Source organism: Panthera tigris, chromosome A2 (assembly GCF_018350195.1).
Source record: "Panthera tigris isolate Pti1 chromosome A2, P.tigris_Pti1_mat1.1, whole genome shotgun sequence".
NCBI lineage: Eukaryota > Metazoa > Chordata > Mammalia > Carnivora > Felidae > Panthera > Panthera tigris.
This window is the reverse complement of record NC_056661.1, coordinates 32,189,505-32,207,099: the sequence shown is the minus strand read 5'-3', so window position 1 is coordinate 32,207,099 and position 17,595 is coordinate 32,189,505. Positions and strand designations below refer to the sequence as shown.

The window sequence follows — 17,595 nt, the reverse complement described above, 5'->3', positions numbered from 1 at the left end:
GTGCTTTGTACTGGCATTTTTTTTTTTTTTTAACAAAAGGGAAAAAAAAACTCTATCAGCCTCTTTTTCAGCTGAGGAAACTGAGCCTCTGGCAAGTTTGATAGGTGGCCAGAGGGTCACCTGCTAACACATGGCTTAACCAGAAATCAAGCCACCTTTCTTCGACTCCTGAATCTGAGAACTCACTCTCCAAGCTATGCTATCTCCTGACCATTTGAATGTTGCAAAACATGACCTATCCCCAGCACCTGTCATAGTGGGCACGCATAGTTAGCACTCAGGAAATATCTGTAGAATGACCAGAAAGACTGTCCTCTTTTTTAAAAATTGTTATTTAATTTTTATTTTTTATTTTGAGAGGGAGTGAGCACATGTACGTGAGAGAGGGCAGGGGAGGGGGCAGAAGGAGAGAGAGAGAGAGAATCCAGGACTAACTGTATTAATCCAGGCACCCCAGGACTATCCTTGTTAGTCTGTTAAGTAAGAGCCAGTACAAGGAAGGGTGAGTTGGGACTTTCAGAAGTATCGGGAGGCCGTGATTTTCACACATCAGATTATCTGGGAACAGTATTTTCAGTTGATATAAAGCACTAGCACACTATTTCTATATAATACCAAAAGATTTCGGATTGTAAATAACAGTTTCAGGACAATTTTCGTGTAAACGTGTTATAAGACCACATTGATTTCATATTCAAATAAATATTAAACTTTGTACAGCAGTCATATTTGCTTAAACTGATATTACATATTAACATCACATGGAAGCATACCAGAATGTGACTTAGATGTCCATTTTCTTCTACTCTCTTAAGCATTTTGAAAATGCTGTGTCTTTGCCCACTAGAAACTTGGGACTTTTTTAACTTTTTAAACTCAAGCAAGTGGTCCTGTATTTCTAACTTTGCAACCATGGATCTGGGTAGAGGCTGGAAAACATATCTATTCATAATTGTTTTTTCCTATTATTGACTCAAAACAGAATGGGTTTTTGACATTTTGAAATTAGTGTTACTTAGCCACACCAAATGAAGAGTCAATTATTGCCAGATCTTTCTATTTTATAGATTGAATTCTGCATTTCTGTATCCTTCCATTGAATCATGCATTTTGCATTAATATAAAGACAAAGTAAAACTTGGGTTTGGAACTGAAATTTAAAAGTTGACAGTTCCCCTCAAGTTGTGGCAATTTGTGTTTTCATTTAAAATTCATTAATAGAGGGATGCCTGGCTGGCTCAGTCGCTAGAACATGTGACTTGATCTCGGGGTTGTGAGTTCAAGCCCCACACTGGGTGTAGAACTTACTTTTAAAAAAAAAAAGTACTTGGGGCACCTGGGTGGCTCAGTTGGTTGAGCATCTGACTCTTGATTTAGGCCTAGGTCATGATCCCTGGGTGATGGGATTGAGCCCCGTGTTGGACTCTGTGCTGAGTGTGGAACCTGCTTAAGATTCTCTCTCTCTCTCTCTCTCTCTCTCTTTCTCTCTCTCTCTCTCTCTCTCTCTTCCTCTGCCTTTCTCCCTGACTTGCACATACTCTCTTTCTAAATCAAATTAGAATAGGGGCGCCCGGGTGGTTTAGTTGGTTAAGCGTCCAACTTCAGCTCAGGTCATGATCTCAGGGTTCATGGGTTCAAGCCCTGTGTCGGGCTCTGTGCTGACAGCTCAGAGCCTGGAGCCTGCTTCAGATTCTGTGTCTCCCTCTCTCTCTGCCCCTCCCCTGCTGGTGCTCTCTCTCTCTCTCTCTCTCTCTCTCTCTCTCAAAAATAAAAATAAACATAAAACCATTTTTTCATAAACAAAATGGAATAAAACAAAAAATAAAATTTTAAAAAGTACTTGATTCTTACAATAATTATGTAGTAAATGAAAATACATTAAAAAAATAAAATACATCAGGGGAGACTGGGTGGCTCAGTCCACTGAGTGTCTGACTCTTGATTTTGGCTCAGGTCATGTTCTCAAGGTTTTGTGAGTTCGAGCCCCATGTCCAGCTCTGTGCTGACAGCATGGAGCCTGCTTGGGATTCTGCCTCCCTTTCTCTCTGCCCCTCCCCCTCTTGCACTGTCTCCATCTCAAAAACAAACTTAAACGAATACGTTAATAGAGAAATGAAAATAAATTGTACTTTCAGCCCCTCACCAGTGCCAGCCTTGACAGAAGATCAGCAGAGTGGGTATTTTATCATTATCTCCATTGGCAGAAGAGAAATCTGAGGCTCGGAGAGATCAGGAAACATGGCCCACGGTCCCAGCCATAAAAGAGCAGAGTGGGAATGTGAATTCAAATGTTTTGGACTCTAGGGTAGAGTTCTCAACCTCAGCACTTTTGACATTTTGGGCTGGATAGTCCTTTGTTGTGGGGGCTGTCTTGGGCATCGTAGGATTGAGCACTATCCTTAGTGCTTATTAGGTGCCACTGGCACTCCCCTCCACACCCCACCCTCCCACCCCTGCCAACTGCTGCCAAGTTGTAACAACCAACAATGTGTCCGGATTTTGCCATATTTGCCCTGGGGGTGGGATGCAAAATCGCCTCTGGTTTGGAACTACTGCTCTAAAGCTCCTGTCTTAAGCGCTCTGCTTTTCTGCCTGCCTTTCAATTTAGGTCAAGATCACCCTTTGCGGAATGGGCCCCCAGGAAACTTGTTCCAGTCTATGCACATCTGGGCCTTGGCCAATGTATAGTTTCTCCCTCATTCTACATAGGAAGGAAATGCCTGCCACCCACAATCTGGGGTGGTTTGGGATATGTACCCAAAGCTAAAATTAATAAAAAAATAATGAATTGCCCTGCTCTCATTACCAGAAATCTGAGCCAGAACTGGATCCGTGTGCGCTGGGATGAGATTGTTAGAAGGGGAGGGGAGTGGGAAGGCTTATTCAAGCTCAGAGTACTCACTATTTCACTTAGAATTAATTTGAGGAAGAAATAGAATAAGAACAGCAAAGTCATCAAAGATGATGGCTTTTCCTTTATGGCCCTTGGCATCAGAACAAAGAGCCTATTTTTGTGGTTTTTTTGGATATCCAGAATAAAGGGAATAAAAATGTTTAGGTAATGTTTGGATGGTTTGGGGACCGTGCATACATTAGTGATAGGTCAATTAATATCTGAACAGTTCAAAGAGGCAATTATTTTAATTTATAAATCACTTCAGAGGTAGGGAACTGCCATCCCTTCATGTGGTTTTTACAAATAAGAGTGCTCATTGTTACGTGTGTTTGTGTGCGTGTGCGTTTCTACCCATGTCATTCTATCTGGCCTGAATTTTCCGACCAGATCGCATACCTCGGTGATTATGTATTTGTCTCTAGAGCACTGCCAGATACATAAAGCATTGTATCTGCAATTTGACCCCTGGCTGAGACCACCCTATTTTTCGAGTTTTCACTATGCTGGAAGGTACCACCATGCATGGTGTTCCTTCCAGAAACGGACTTCTTACATTACACTCTAAATGGCAGAGTCTGGGAGCTAAGACTCCCCAGAGGGTTATAATGCCTCTTGGTAATCACTCAAAAAGGGGAGAGAGCCCGAGTGATTTCTGGGCACAGGGGGTTTGTTAGACACTTTAACAGTCGGTGAAAAGTCCTCCAGTGGCAACTTACAGCTTTCCTTTAAAACCATGTCATAAGCATCCCTTTATTTTATTTTATTTTTTATTTTATTTTATTTTATTTTATTTTATTTTATTTTATTTTATTTTATCTCATTTTCTTTCCTTTTCTTTTCTTTTATTTCATCTTATTTTATCTTATTTTGTTTGGCTGGGTTCAGTTTGGTTGGTTTTATTTATTTTGTTAAAGATTTTATTTTGAAGTAATCTCTACACTCAACGTGGGGCTCGAACCCACAACCCTGAGTTCAAGAGTCACATTCTCCTCTGACTAGGCCAGCCAGGTGCCCCTATCTTATTTATTTTTAATTACTGGGTAACAACAAAGTACCATGCAGTATGCAAGACAAAAACAATCCGGTGGTGAAGGCAAACTAGGAAGCTGGAAGTTATAGTATAGTGTGATTAGTGCAATCATGGAAGAAGCATAAGTGACGAAGCAAGACTGAAGAAAATATGTTGGTTGGGGAAGCTTCCAGAAGGGAGTGAGCTCTGCTTCCGAGCTGAAAGGTGAATAGGTGTTAGTTTGGTGAGATTTCAATTAAGACTCATAAAGATCCAGGCAATCATAAATTCAATGATAGCCTTTGCCATTACATATGCCCCTTCCCTTTTCATTGAAGTTTCTTCTATTGCAAATAAATACAAAGACCATTATATAATCTCTATTTATGCCCTTGGCGTCATTAATTAACACATCACAAGTATTACTGAGCATCTGCTTCATGCCTGGCACTATTCTAGATGCTAAGGTACCACCTGCAGACCACAGACCATTCCTACTTTCAGGGAGTTTCATTTTAGTGATGGAGACAGATGGCAGCGGAAATCAAAGCAGAGGTATTCACATAGCCTCGATGCTGCGAAGACGAGAAATGACAGGGTCATGTGAAAGGCTGTGCCCTGGGACAGAGGAAGAGGTCTCTGAGAAGGTGACATTTCAGCTGAAACTGGAACCAATGGGAGCCATCCCTGTGATCAGTGGAGAAGGTAGTCCAGCCCAGGGAATGGCACAGGCCTTGGGGCGGGATGATCATGACTTCATGGGAAAGCCGAGATCAGCGAAGGCACATCATGGAAGACCTTGTGGGCCATGCTAAGATGTCTGGATACCATTCAGCTTGGATCTTGCAGTCAGTCCTTCTTAGGATTGGACAATATTAAATGCATTCCACTGGCTGGAATGAGTGATCTTTCTTTGCACTGTGGCACATCCCAATATTCAGCGATGAAACGTTTTGTTAGATTTCCACTTTCTACCTGGACGTGATATACCTTTTGGCGCAATGCACTTCACGGGGAGAGAACAGACCAGGTGGCCTGAGTAACAGCCTTTAATTAGAGCCATGTCCATTTGGGCCCAAAGACCAGGCTGCTGGGCGCTGACCAATTGTTCAGGCCTTTTCTTGAAGGAAGGGCAAAACGATTCTCCTCCACGGTAATCCCAGCTCTCCACAGGGGCAACGTGTCCAGTCCGAGTGGGATTTCTAACTGTGCTGGCCTGCTGCCTCATCGATAATTAATTCCCTTCCTTAATCACAGGAAATGTTTGGGAAACTGAAGTGAGGAGGAGAGGGTCATCAGCAGGGATGTGTGTGTTCCAAGGGCTCCCTTGTGCATTTGCTGGTTCCCCTCTTGCCTCAGCCCGGAACGACGGCAAGAGTGCACATTTACAAGCAAGTGCACATGGGTGCCCACCTCAGGTCTGCTCCCTGCTGGTTGTATGGCCTCAGTTCCCCGAGTCTGTCAAATGGACCTAATGCTTGGCTCACATGGCTGTGATGACAGAAACCTCAGGAAACTCTCCTTCTCTCTGTAGATTTTCTCACGTTTACACGGCAGCTGTACTTCTCTGGATTCTACTTTTTTAGCAGACTCTCAGGCTTTAAAGCCTGCAAACCAAGCATTCATATTTCCTCTGTGGCCATTGTCTTCAACTGGAAATGAGAACAGAAAATTATTAACTTGGCTTCATTTTATCATCACCAAAGAGTGGCAGTTAATCAAGGTGCTGCTTATAAAGAAAACCTTGAGATCCTCTTTCTGATGAAAGCCTTACCTACAGGCCACTGTTTGTTATTGAAATCGTATCAGTGCCTTGTAAAAGTCAGAAATAGAAAACAAGATGAGGGCTGGAGCAGGAGAAGCTTGAGAGGGAGAATTCTTAGGGAAGCGAACTTATATCTGGCTCACCTGTAACAAGTTACATCCTATTGTTAGGAAAACATGATCATGGTATTACAAAACGTTTATGGATGTACCGTTAAACATTTTTCTTTTGGTGTTCTAATGGCATTATCTCATTGCATTCAAACAAAGAATGTTTGCTATTACGGCAGGTGAGTTAATAGCGTTTTAATAGCGTTCTGCTTGGAACTGCATTTATTTTGAAACTTTTCAAATGGTTATTTTGAGGGGGGAGGGTACCCTTCAGAGTCAGACACCCCATCTCTTCCTTCTGAAGTTATGTTTTGCAGCAGTTCATCTCAGTACGCAGAGGCAGTGGCAGGCCATGTGACGTTGAAAGAAATCTAGATAGGGACTTGCTTTGTGATGAACTGCTAACACTTCACACGGGTGGAAGTGTAGTGGCAGAGGTGACATCTTAGGTTCTGGAATTAGAAAAGCTAAGGTTCAAGTCCAGCTCCATCTCTTACCGCTGTGTGACCGCATGGCAGATTATACTTTGTGTCAGCCTCAGTTTACCTGCCTGTAAAATGGAGGTAACACAGTAGTGTTTACCATAAAAGTTGTAATTAGATTTAAATATCATAAGCCTCGTAACAACACTTAAAATGGTACCTGCTACATAGTAAGAGCTCAGAAAAAAAAATCATTATTGTCAACATCAATTAACTGTGTTACTTTCAGCAGGTGCTTTACCGCCCAGGCTTTCAATTCCTTACTTCCAAATTAGGAGATTTGGACTAGAATCAGTGTTTCTCCCAGTTAATCATTCTTACACAGCCCTCAACATTTTTGCTGTTGAAGGGGGGAAAATATCCCTGCAGTACAGCCCTGGAAAGAATAAAGCCAAATGCGCAGATATTCAGTATATCTGTATAAACCTACAAATTTAAAATAAATCTGTCATTTAATGTAGATGTGTTACTCCAACGTGTTATTGTGAAGATCCTGTCACTTGAGGTTCGACCCATTCACAGGTATGTCTGGACGCCATAGCTATGCCAAATGGATTACCAATACCTTGCATGCCTTGGACTTGTCCAGAGCTATAATAGTTATCTTTTTGTTTCAAATATACATTAATATAGACACATGTGAAACCAGTAGGTACAGTGTAGCAGCTGAGAGCAGACCCTGGAGCCAGATAGCCCGGGTTCAAATCCCAGCTCTGCCACTTGCTGGCTTTGTGTTGATGGGCAAGCCATTTAACGTACCTGTGCCTCAGTTTCCTCATCCGTAAAATCAAGATAATGTGAATCCATTTAAGCGTGTTACTGTGAGTTATTACACGTACAGCGCTTAGAACAATGCCTGCCCTACCAGCATCTCATCAGTGAGCTGTGCCTACCAACATGTGCGAATACATCACACTTCAACAAGCACCGTCTAGGATCATCTCTATGTTCCTTTTTGGCTCTGAAGCCTTTAAGGAGTTGAGAAGGAGATCTGGCTCCTAATACTCTATTCTTGAAGTAGACGCTTAATATCGGTGGCTCAGATTTTTCCCCTCTACAACTATTTCCCTACCACCTCTCTCTAGGTACTCCCTGCATGTGGCAAGGTCGAGAATGGATAATGAGTCTGTGTGTGAACAGCTTTGACTCCCCCCAAAACTTGACCGTAGAAGATCCTATTATTAATTGGCCGCCTATGACTCTTTAGCCTGAGCAGAGGATCGATGTGAGAACCAAATGTTGATTGGTGAGTCTCTACTGCCTAAGCAAAACCACAGGGGAAAAGAAAACCATTTCTCTAGCTACAGCTTTCCTGCCAGCAGCATTGAAGAAAATGAGACATAACGTGAATTCCATATGTCCAAATATATTACTATTCCATTCGGTCATAAAAAATAAGTCTCTCCGGCCTACCATATCTGAAACCCAAATTGTTTGTATTTCAGACTCAAATCCTTCCTCTAAATCTTCACACACCTGCATCACGTTGACATGCGAAGTAAGCATGATTCATTGAAAAGTGTGAGATTTCTGTCCAAAAAGAAGCTGCATGAGGATAAGAGAGTCTATGTGCCCAGAGATAGGAAATAAAATATACAGATGGTGGTAGTGTGGCAAATAGATCGTAGCTTCATATGAATTGGCAGAAATTCAAAGGGACAAATCAAGTGCTTGAACTACTCAAGTAGAATTACTTTGTGTTTAGTTATTATGTCTCCGATGAGAAAGTTTTTGTAAATCACAATGAACTGGTGATTACGCTCTTAGATACACTACAGCACGTTTTAATAGACCACAGAGCCCCTGTACCTTTCTGCTTGAATGTGGTCATGTTTCATGTTGGGTAATAGACAGGTTCTTGTGTCAAGCTATACACATGTGGACAGACCTAAACAAGGGCGGCAACAAGTGTTGGTACCGAGTGAAGCCAAGGGCAGGGGAAATTGTTGAACCCAACATTGGTTTTGTTTGGTTTGAAAAGAGATCATCCAAAGTCAAGAGAACATGTATGGTTTGGTTTGCTTTCACTTCATCTGTCACCCTTCATCTGTTCACTTCATCTGTTACTTGGAAGGAACAGTAATTCCCTCATCAGAGATGATCGAATTCTCCAGAATCCATTTGTAGGTTTTCGAGAGTGAATTTACCATGGCTGTGATTATACTCTACCCATTCCTACTAAGATTTGATAACGTTTTTGAGCTAGGAAGATTATAATGAGTATTATATGTTCTAAATTAAAACTCATTCAATAAATTTGGCATCATATTGGGTTATAGCTAGTATTTAGGGTGTGTAATATCCTCCCCCAGTAACTTTTTTTTGTAAACCCAATCCATTTTATACACCTAGGTCAGATTATTAATTAGGATGAGATTATCTTTGTCTCACTGCACCATTTTTCCACCAATGTCCTTTCAGAGACTATTTTTAAGTTTTTTTATTTATTTTGAGAGAGAGAGAGAGAGAGAGAGAGAGAGAGAGAGCATGAGTGGGGGAGGGACAGAAAGAGAGAATCCCAAACACTGTCAGCACAGAGCCCGACACAGGGCTCGAACTCACGAACTACAAGAACATGATCTGAGCTGAAACCTAGAGTTCTTGTAGTTCGTGAGTTCGAGCCCTGTGTCGGGCTCTGTGCTTCCTTGCTTTTCTCACCCTGCAAGGTCGTGAAGGGTTCTCTACAGGCATTGGGTTCCTGATGAGTTCTGGTTCTTCAGAGCTGCCCACACCACCCTTCTAATAAAATTCCTATTTTGCTTATATTAGGCAAAGCCTATTTCTGGCTCTTGCACCTAAGCAAGCCCATCTAGTATAAGATACTAAACAAAATGTCACATATATACACATATATGTGATACATATTACTAAATATATAATATTTATCTTATTTATTGAGAATTTACCACCCTTGGCTCTATTCTACTCCTATTAACATGTAACAACCCATTTATGCTTACAACTTTATTAAGATACTCTTCCCTGCCCGCCCCCCACCATTTTTCAATGCGCTTATCTCTTCCCAACATTCCTTATAATTTTCTTACTAGGTTTATTGTTTTCGTGTCTTTCCCCCACTGGAACGTAAGCTCAGTGATATTTCTCAAGTGCCCAGGACAGTCTCTGACACATGGCAGGGGCTCAATAAATATGTGTTTAATTAATTGACTAGTTAATTGATGAGCTACATGATATTATTTGGTTTACTACAAATATTCCTGTAAATCCACAACCTTCTTCTACCTACCTTGCAGGACCTGCTTAGGTAAAATGTTTGCTCTCCTTTCTAAAGCTTTTTAAGTATGGGCTAGATTTTCACATCTGTGCTCTTGCCCAGCAACAGGGGACTAGATCAAATGACCTCCTGAGAGCTGTCTGGCCCTTGACATTCTAATTCAATTCCACTTAAATGTCCTAAAAGTAATTTGTAGAGAAATTCTTTTCCTCCTCCTCTCCCCAATTGGCGTGCACATTTATCTAATTATTTCCTTGGTAGATTGACCTAGCTTTGAAGGAGTACCGTGTCAGCTCTCATGCATTTTCCCTAAGCACTCACTTTATAAAACTAAGAGACTAAAGACTCAGCTCTCTAGGGAATTAAATTGCATTCAAATAAGATTAAGGATTTTTGAGTCACAAAAGCAAGGACAATCAGAGGCTAACTAAGAAGAGGCAATTGTTCAGCAAACTAATCCAGACATGTAATTCACAAAGGGACTCTCACAATTGGTCAGGGGGGAAAAAATTGCCTGTGAAGGAATGGGCGGGCTGGACAGAGTGAGGGGAGCCTTCTTCCTTCCAGAGTTTAAAACCCTGTCCCTCGCTGCTTAGAGGGTGACTATGTTTATTTTCTAAACTTAGTCGATTGTGGCCCAATACCCTTCCACTGAACTGGATTAGTTTAGAGCCTGAGAGAGAGCCTTGGATTCGATCTTGAGAGCCGGGTATTTTCTCTAAAGAAGCAACAGATTGGTGAAGTGGTGTTGGGGTGCAGTGAAATCTATTGATGTTGATCTAAGAAGGTTCATTTGTCACCCCTCTTAACCTCTTGTAGGCCATGGACTTCCTCTCAGAATAATGTTTCTAAATGTGTAAAAGAAAGAGCATAAAATTTCAAGGCAAAGTAATTATATGGAATTCCATTTATCCATTTTTCCCCAAGACAGATCAGTAGTATAGATGTTTGTGAGTACATTAAATATCAAGGGCTAGCAGTAGGTCTGAAAATTTATGTCATTTTAAAGCGGTGATCAGGTTTTTGGGTGTTTTTTTATGTTTATTTTTGAGAGAGAGAGAGAGAGAGCAAGTGTGGGAGAGGCAGAGAGTCCAAAGGGGACAGAGGATCCAAAGCAGTCTCTGTGCTGTCTGCACAGAGCCCAACTTGGGAATCAAACTCATGAACCACGAGATCATGACCTGGGCTGAAGTCGGATGCTTAACCGACTAGGCCCCCCCCCCAGGCATCCCTAAAGCGGTGACAAGTTTAAATTATAGTTTGAAGTATTGCAACCTCTGTACTGTGAAGTGAAAACATCTACAATTTGTGTACAGTACTGTGGTGTGTTGCCTATATTTGTAATCAAAGAAAATGCTAAATTTCAGTTAGATGTTAATAAAAAATAACGGTATCATCTTATGCAGGCTGCAGCTTCTAGACCAGGATGAGAACTTTGGGCAAGGACACTGACCAGGCCGTGCAGCCTCCCCACTAAACACTACACCCGACTTCACCATAGAGATGCCTGTGGTTGCTGACATGTGTTTAAACTACTACTCCACTAAGAAAATGTTCCCCTTGACCAGGGCCCACAGTGAGAAAGCTTGAAAAACTGGAAAAAAATATCAGTGTCTTGTGCTTAATGGAATGGCCTCTCTAGGCTGGTGAGCAAAGAGTGCGGGGTTGCCATTATAGAGTAAGAAGACTTCTGACAGGAGGGAGACCAACTTGTCCTGGTTTGCCCAGGACCATCCCAGTTTTTAAATGAAAAGCTGCCCGTTCGTGGAACCCCTCAGTCCCCGGTAAACCTGGATGGTTGATGGGTGCTCTGGAGTCAGAAACCACAGGGTGATCTGGGCCCAGTCTGTCTCCCCGAGTCTCAGCATCTAAGTCTCCAAATGGGAATAAAAATGCCCTTCTCACAAGGTTGGACTAAGGGTTAACTGTGATTCTGTATATTAAAGGCCTAGGACAGTGTCTGTCACATTGTAAGCACTGAAGACACAGTGACTATCACCATCATCACTGCTGTTATTATAACATTAACTCCCTTCCTTCTACCTTCTGCCATCCTCCAGGAAGAGCCATGCCTTTTTCTCAAGCACTCAAGGAAAATGATTTTTTAAACTTTCATAAACTACATATAAAAAATTCACAAATCAGAAGAAAAATTCTTTAGTCTCTCTAAGTTGTACACAGTCTTCTAGGCTCCTCTTGAAGTTTTCATGAAGAATTTGCTAACATCACATGCATGATGAAATAATGTATTAGGCTGAACCCGATGAAACTGACAGTTTTGTAGATCAAAAACCGTTGAATGCTTGATAATGTCATAGAGTTCAATGTAAGCGTATACTGAGTACAGGGCATGGCATATGAGAGGCTGTCGTTTTATAAATAAATGTCATCCTTTCTTCCTTAATGATTCCAATATTAAAAGCCCTCTCCTTGGGGTGCCTGGGTTGCTCAGTCAGTTAAGCATCCAACTCTTGATTTGGGCTCAGGTCATGATCTCAAGGTTCATGAGTTTGAGCCCTGCGTCGGGGTCTGTACTCACAGCTTGGAGCCTGCTTGGGATTCTCTCTCTCTGCCCCCCCCCCACCTCACCTGTGCTCTCTCTCTCAAAATAAATATATAAACATTTTTAAAAATTTTTTAATAAAAGACATCACCTTAATTCATTCTTCTGTTATCATCCCAGGTTTCCTATTAGATTTCAGATTTCATGTCCTTATATCCTTTACCATCAAGATAATGTGTTAAACACTCAAGGAAAATGATTTGTTAAACTTTCATAAACTGCATGTAAAAAAATTCACAAATCAGAAGAAAAATTCTTTAGTTTTGGAACTGAATATTTGCTCCAGATACACTTGCCATTATGTATACCTCTTTTCTTGGCAAAGACTAATGTATTACCTTGTATTATTCTTTACCTTATATCTTGGGCCTATCTTGACCATGTGATATTCCCCCCTATCTTTCACAATACCTAGCGTTACAAAGAAACACGTTAATTATGGACAGTTGATAAGGGAACTTTAAATGTCATAGAAACTAAGAAATTTACATCACTAAGGTTTGGGGCTCAATGGAACATCATTAAAGAGAAAGCCCCCGACTAAATCTCTGGGGTAGAGCTGTCCAGTGTGGTAACCAGAGTCTCATGTGTTCATTGAGCACCTGAAATATGGTTAGGCCAGATTTAGATATGTTGCCAATATAAAATACACCCTGGATTTCAAAGACATAGTACTAAATAAAGGATGTGAAATGTATTATTAATAAGTTCACAGTGTTTGTATGTTGAAAACATAATTTGGACATATTGAGTTAAATCAAAATGGTAAGATTAATCTCACCTGTTCCTTTTGATTTCTTTAAAAAAAATTAATGCTTATTTATGTTTGAGAGAGAGAGAGAGAGAGAGACAGAGCACAAATGGGGGAGGGGCAGAGAGAGAGGGAGACACAGAATCGGAAGCAGACTCCAGCCTCCGAGCTGTCAGCACAAAGCCCAACCCAGGGCTTGAACTCACGACCTGTGAGATCACAACCTGAGCTGAAGTCAGAAGCTTAACTGACTGAGCCACCCAGGCGCCCCCCTCTTGATTTCTTTTAATGTGGCTACTAAAATATTTAAAAATTCATGTGTGAGACAACCCAGACGTCCATCAATAGATGAATGGATAAACAAAATGTGGTAAATATGTAAAATGGAATACCATTCAGTCTTAAAAAGGAATGCAATTCTGATACATGCTACATGGAAGAGGCTTGAAAACATGCCAAGTAAAGTAAGTCAGACACAAATAGGCAAATATTGTATGATTCTACTTTCATGAGGTACCTAGAATAGACAAACTCATAGAGAGAAAAAGTAGAGTATAGGCAGCCAGGGGCTGGGGGGGATGGAAGGATGGAGAGTTAGAGTTTAATGAGTACAGAGTTTCTGTTTGGGATGATGAGAAATTTCTGGAAATGGTCAGTGATGGTAGCCCAACACGGTGAATGCCACTGAATTACACACTTAAAAATAGTTACAATGGTAAATTTTATGGTATGTGTATTTTACCACAATTCAAAGAAAATTCAGCTGTGGCTCTCATATGTGGCTCACATTATATTTCTTTTGGACAGAGCTTCTCTCAAGAAGTTTAATAAAGGGCCAGGCACAAATGCCCTTCTATCTATACTACTGATGCTATTTCAGAGTTCAGCTTTTGGAAGTCAGAAGAAGCTAGGGTTCGCCTTCTGGCTCAGCCCCTGACTGGCTAAGGAATAATCCTAGAAGCTGTTACCCCTCAGTTTCCTCAAAATGGGGATTATAAAATGCACCACCTAGGAGTGTTGTAAGTCTAAAAGGGAACATACATACTACACGGTGAGGAGTATAAGCACAAGAGGTGACACTGAATAAATGGTACTCATTGCCACTCTAGATGGAAGCAGAGTCTTCCGATGTTAACAGTACCTAACTATTTTGCTAATGCCTGAGGAATAACCTGAAAGGCTCAAGAGCATTCTACTTACCTGGGTGAAAGCCTGGTCAGTAAATGTCATCCCCATTCTGGAGACCACGGGAAAAGAGCTAAGTCCAACTCTATAGAAATAGCATTCATTTAAAATTTTTTTAATGTTTTTTTTTTTTTTTGAGAAAGAGAGCGAGCGAGCATGAGTGGGGGAGGGGCAGAAAGCGAGGAAGACACCGAATCTGAAGCAGGCTCCAGGCTCTGAGCTGTCGGCACAGAGCCCTGTGTGGGAATTGAACCCACGAATGGTGAGATCATGACCTGAGCTGAAGTCAGACGCTTAACCGATGCCCCAGAAATAGCATTCATTTTAGAACCTCCCTTCTCCTGTTGTTTCCGGTATGTCACCCCATCATGTGATACATGCCTTCCGAAAAAAATCTGTTGAGCACAAGTGTGCACTGAAAATAACCAAGATTGTAGAGCACGGAAGACTAGGGGCAGAGGACTCAAAACCTGCCCACTTTACAACCAACGGACTAACAAAACCAACAGGTCCATGGGGAAAGAAGTGGGCCAGCTGAGGTGGGTGACTCGTCACGGCTAGAGGTTACTACAGCGGATCTTCAAAGGACACAGTCACACACACACACAAACAAAGTGTAAATGATGGCAGCGCCTTAGCTGGAGCAGGGCTGGCAGGTACTGGGACAATGTGGGTGGAAGTGGAGTTCTGAATCCTGGGAAGCCATTCAAGTGGGCATGGGAGGAAGGGCCACCATAAGCAGAGAGAGCTGAGCCAGGCTGAGGGTGCTCATCCTTTGAGAAGGACCCACAGGGGTGGGGCCTTAGGCTGGAATATCCTCTAAAAACCCCTGAAAGGTCTGCTACCAATGTAGCAGGTCAAGTTGAGGACGTCTCCCTTTCTTGCTGTAGCTTTTAACCGGACTCCCGCTAACCCTGTTCCCCTAGGCTACGGAAAAAGAAAATCACATAAAAACCTTATGCCTTCTGCAGTCCCCTCTTATAATAACAAACGACCCAATTCCCACTACAGAGCCATACACGTTTTCTTTGTGCCAGGGGCAGGACTACATACATTATCCTATTTAATATTTACCCTGTCTCCACACATCTGGTGTTATTATGCCAATTTTAAAGTTATTACCTTGCTGAAAGGTCTCACAGCAAGTAAGTAGCATAGCATTCACATTAAGTCTGCTTATCTCACATCGTGTGCTCTTACCCACTGTACTGTACTTCCTGGTCATTTGAGCCTGCCTGTCATTTAGCTTATTTACAAATGTGACCAAATCCTTGAGCAGAATTTAGGTTCAGCTTTGCCTGAGCTCACCCCTCAACAAACTACCGCTGCCCGTTCTGAACCCACTCCATCTAACATTAGTGAAAATGGGTGAAATGGTCCAGGCATCTTTCTTCTCTAAAGTACTTGGGAGAAGTGGAAGGTATCATTTCATGATCTAAGATCTCTAGCTCCGAGGCTATTCTCATGAACTTATCTCCTGTCGGGGATGAAAATGAAAATCATTAGGCTGTAGGTTTTCTGCGTTCTACTAAGGCTTCCAAAAGGTGACCTAAATGGAAGAGTGTCAAAGCAGAACCGGATATGTCCCAACTACCAGATCAGTTATGGTTAAGACTGATAGGATGCAAACCAAAGGTCTGATGGGAGAGAGTCTTGAATGAAATTCTGAAATGGCTTCAAGCAGGCTCCATGCTGTCAGCACAGAGCCTGACGCAGGACACTATCCCATGAAGTGTGAGATCATGACCTGAGCCCAAATCAAGAGTCAGACACTTAACCGATGGAGCCACCCAAGCACCCTAGTACACGATTTTTTTTTAATATGAAATTTGTTGTCAAATTGGTTTCCATACAACACCCAGTGCTCATCCCAACAGGTGCCCTCCTCAATACTCATCGCCCACCCTCCCCTCCCTCCCACCCCCCATCAACCCTCAGTTTGTTCTCAGTTTTTAAGAGTCTCTTATGTTTTGGCTCTCTCCCTCTCTAACCTTTTTTTTTTTTTTCCTTCCCCTCCCCCATGGTCTTCTGGTTTTTTTTTTTTTTAAAGTTTAAATTCACTTATAGAAAGTATCCAAATCAAGGATGGCAAACTCCTGTGGACTGGCCAAATTTGGCTTGTACGTGGATTTTCTGAATGGCCAGGAACATATAAAAATACTGAATTCAAAAGTGAAGCCAAAAAAAAAAAAAAATTCATTATAGCTACCCTCCCTCCTTTATCCTGTCCTACCGCTCAGTTACACATTTGAAAACCCAGTCTCCTCCCCGAAGGCACTCACATTTGAAACCCCTATCTTAAATGCATGTGACACGATCTCTGTTGTATTAGCATTTACTCATCAGCACAGGCCAACACCCATCATACGGCCTACGACTTCAGCTATGCCGTTTCTATTTTGGGGGGGAAATGGATGCAAAGCTACATTAAGAGGTTGCCAATTAAGAGTAATTAAACATTTCACTTGCCTTAATAGGTCCAATTAGATTTGATTCATCTCTAATTTTATTACCAATGAGCATATTTTGATGATTATTTTATATCTTAACTTCAGAGGAGAGAAATGCTCATCTCTTCCTCTTAGGCTTTTTTCCTCCCCTTGAGGGATGTGATAGTGAGTGATCATCCTTGTTCTTCCTGACTCTTGGTGCCACTACGTAAAGCCCATCTCAGAGCTGAGAATGGAATCAGGGGCCCTGGGGCAACTTTTGGCTTTGGATCACCTCCCTGAATTATTCATGTGGAGCCGGGTGGGTGAGTGTCCAGCCACAAAGATCCAGAACCAAGGCCAAGGAGGGATGCTGGTCTGGAGTAACTGAGGAAACCACCACTGGCGCCACTGACTTGAAATCTCCAAGTAGAACCGCATGACTTCAGCTCAGGTCCAGGTGCCCCTTGACCTCTACTACTTAGTCCTCTTGTGTTAACTACAAAGGGGGCTCTGATGAGCCAAGATGTCTCTCTGACCTAGTATGAACCTTTGAGTCGTTTCTTTCAGCAGCCCTGCAAGAGGTTTCAGAGAGCCTGGGGATTTTCAGAACAGACACCAATCCCCAAGCTCTAATTTTCCCCTTGTTGTACTCTTGTGATTATCCCATCGGTGTTAAGTTGATTGTATGTTTTTAGTATATTTACTGAGTACCTCTGATGCACAAAGCACTATTAGAGTCTTGGTCGGGGGGGTACAGAGGTGAACAGGACACAGATCCTGATCTTCAAGCATAACAACTAAGTATCATCTGGAGTGTCCTTGATAGTGGCAGAAGTGGATGTGATGTTGGAAGTGATGCCTTCAGAAGAATTCCAAGGCTCCAATGAGAATCAGCAGGAAGGTAGGCTCTGATCGAGTCACGGCATCTATTCCGCCACGGTGCAGAAGGGCGGCAGAGTTTCCTTCCTGACCAGCAGCCTAACAAGGGAGATAATACTCTTGTCTCTTACCCAATCATCTATAATGTCACACAGAACAGAGAAAAATAATCACCAAAATTGGATCTGTATGGAATACACATCAGATGTTAGGTAGGTGCCTAATATACATTTACCCTTATCTTTTAAGAATACTTGGCATTGTTTCACTAATGACTATGTTTAGAAC

At 42.0% G+C, this 17,595-nt stretch overlaps 1 protein-coding gene across 6 annotated transcripts in view; it reads right to left on the bottom strand.

The window, feature by feature from the left end:
- Window positions 1-17,595, bottom strand: part of LOC107181000 — a 266,480-nt gene that overhangs the window by 106,735 nt on the left and 142,150 nt on the right. The window contains exon 3 of one of the 6 annotated variants that reach the window (XM_042979361.1): window positions 3,876-5,557. The exons of the other annotated variants lie outside the window; for them this stretch is intronic. Within the exon in view, the coding sequence (XP_042835295.1) occupies window positions 5,528-5,557 (30 nt within the window). The 3' untranslated portion in view covers window positions 3,876-5,527. Of the gene's footprint in view, window positions 1-3,875; window positions 5,558-17,595 lie in introns of those variants that run through there. 6 annotated transcript variants of the gene reach the window in all.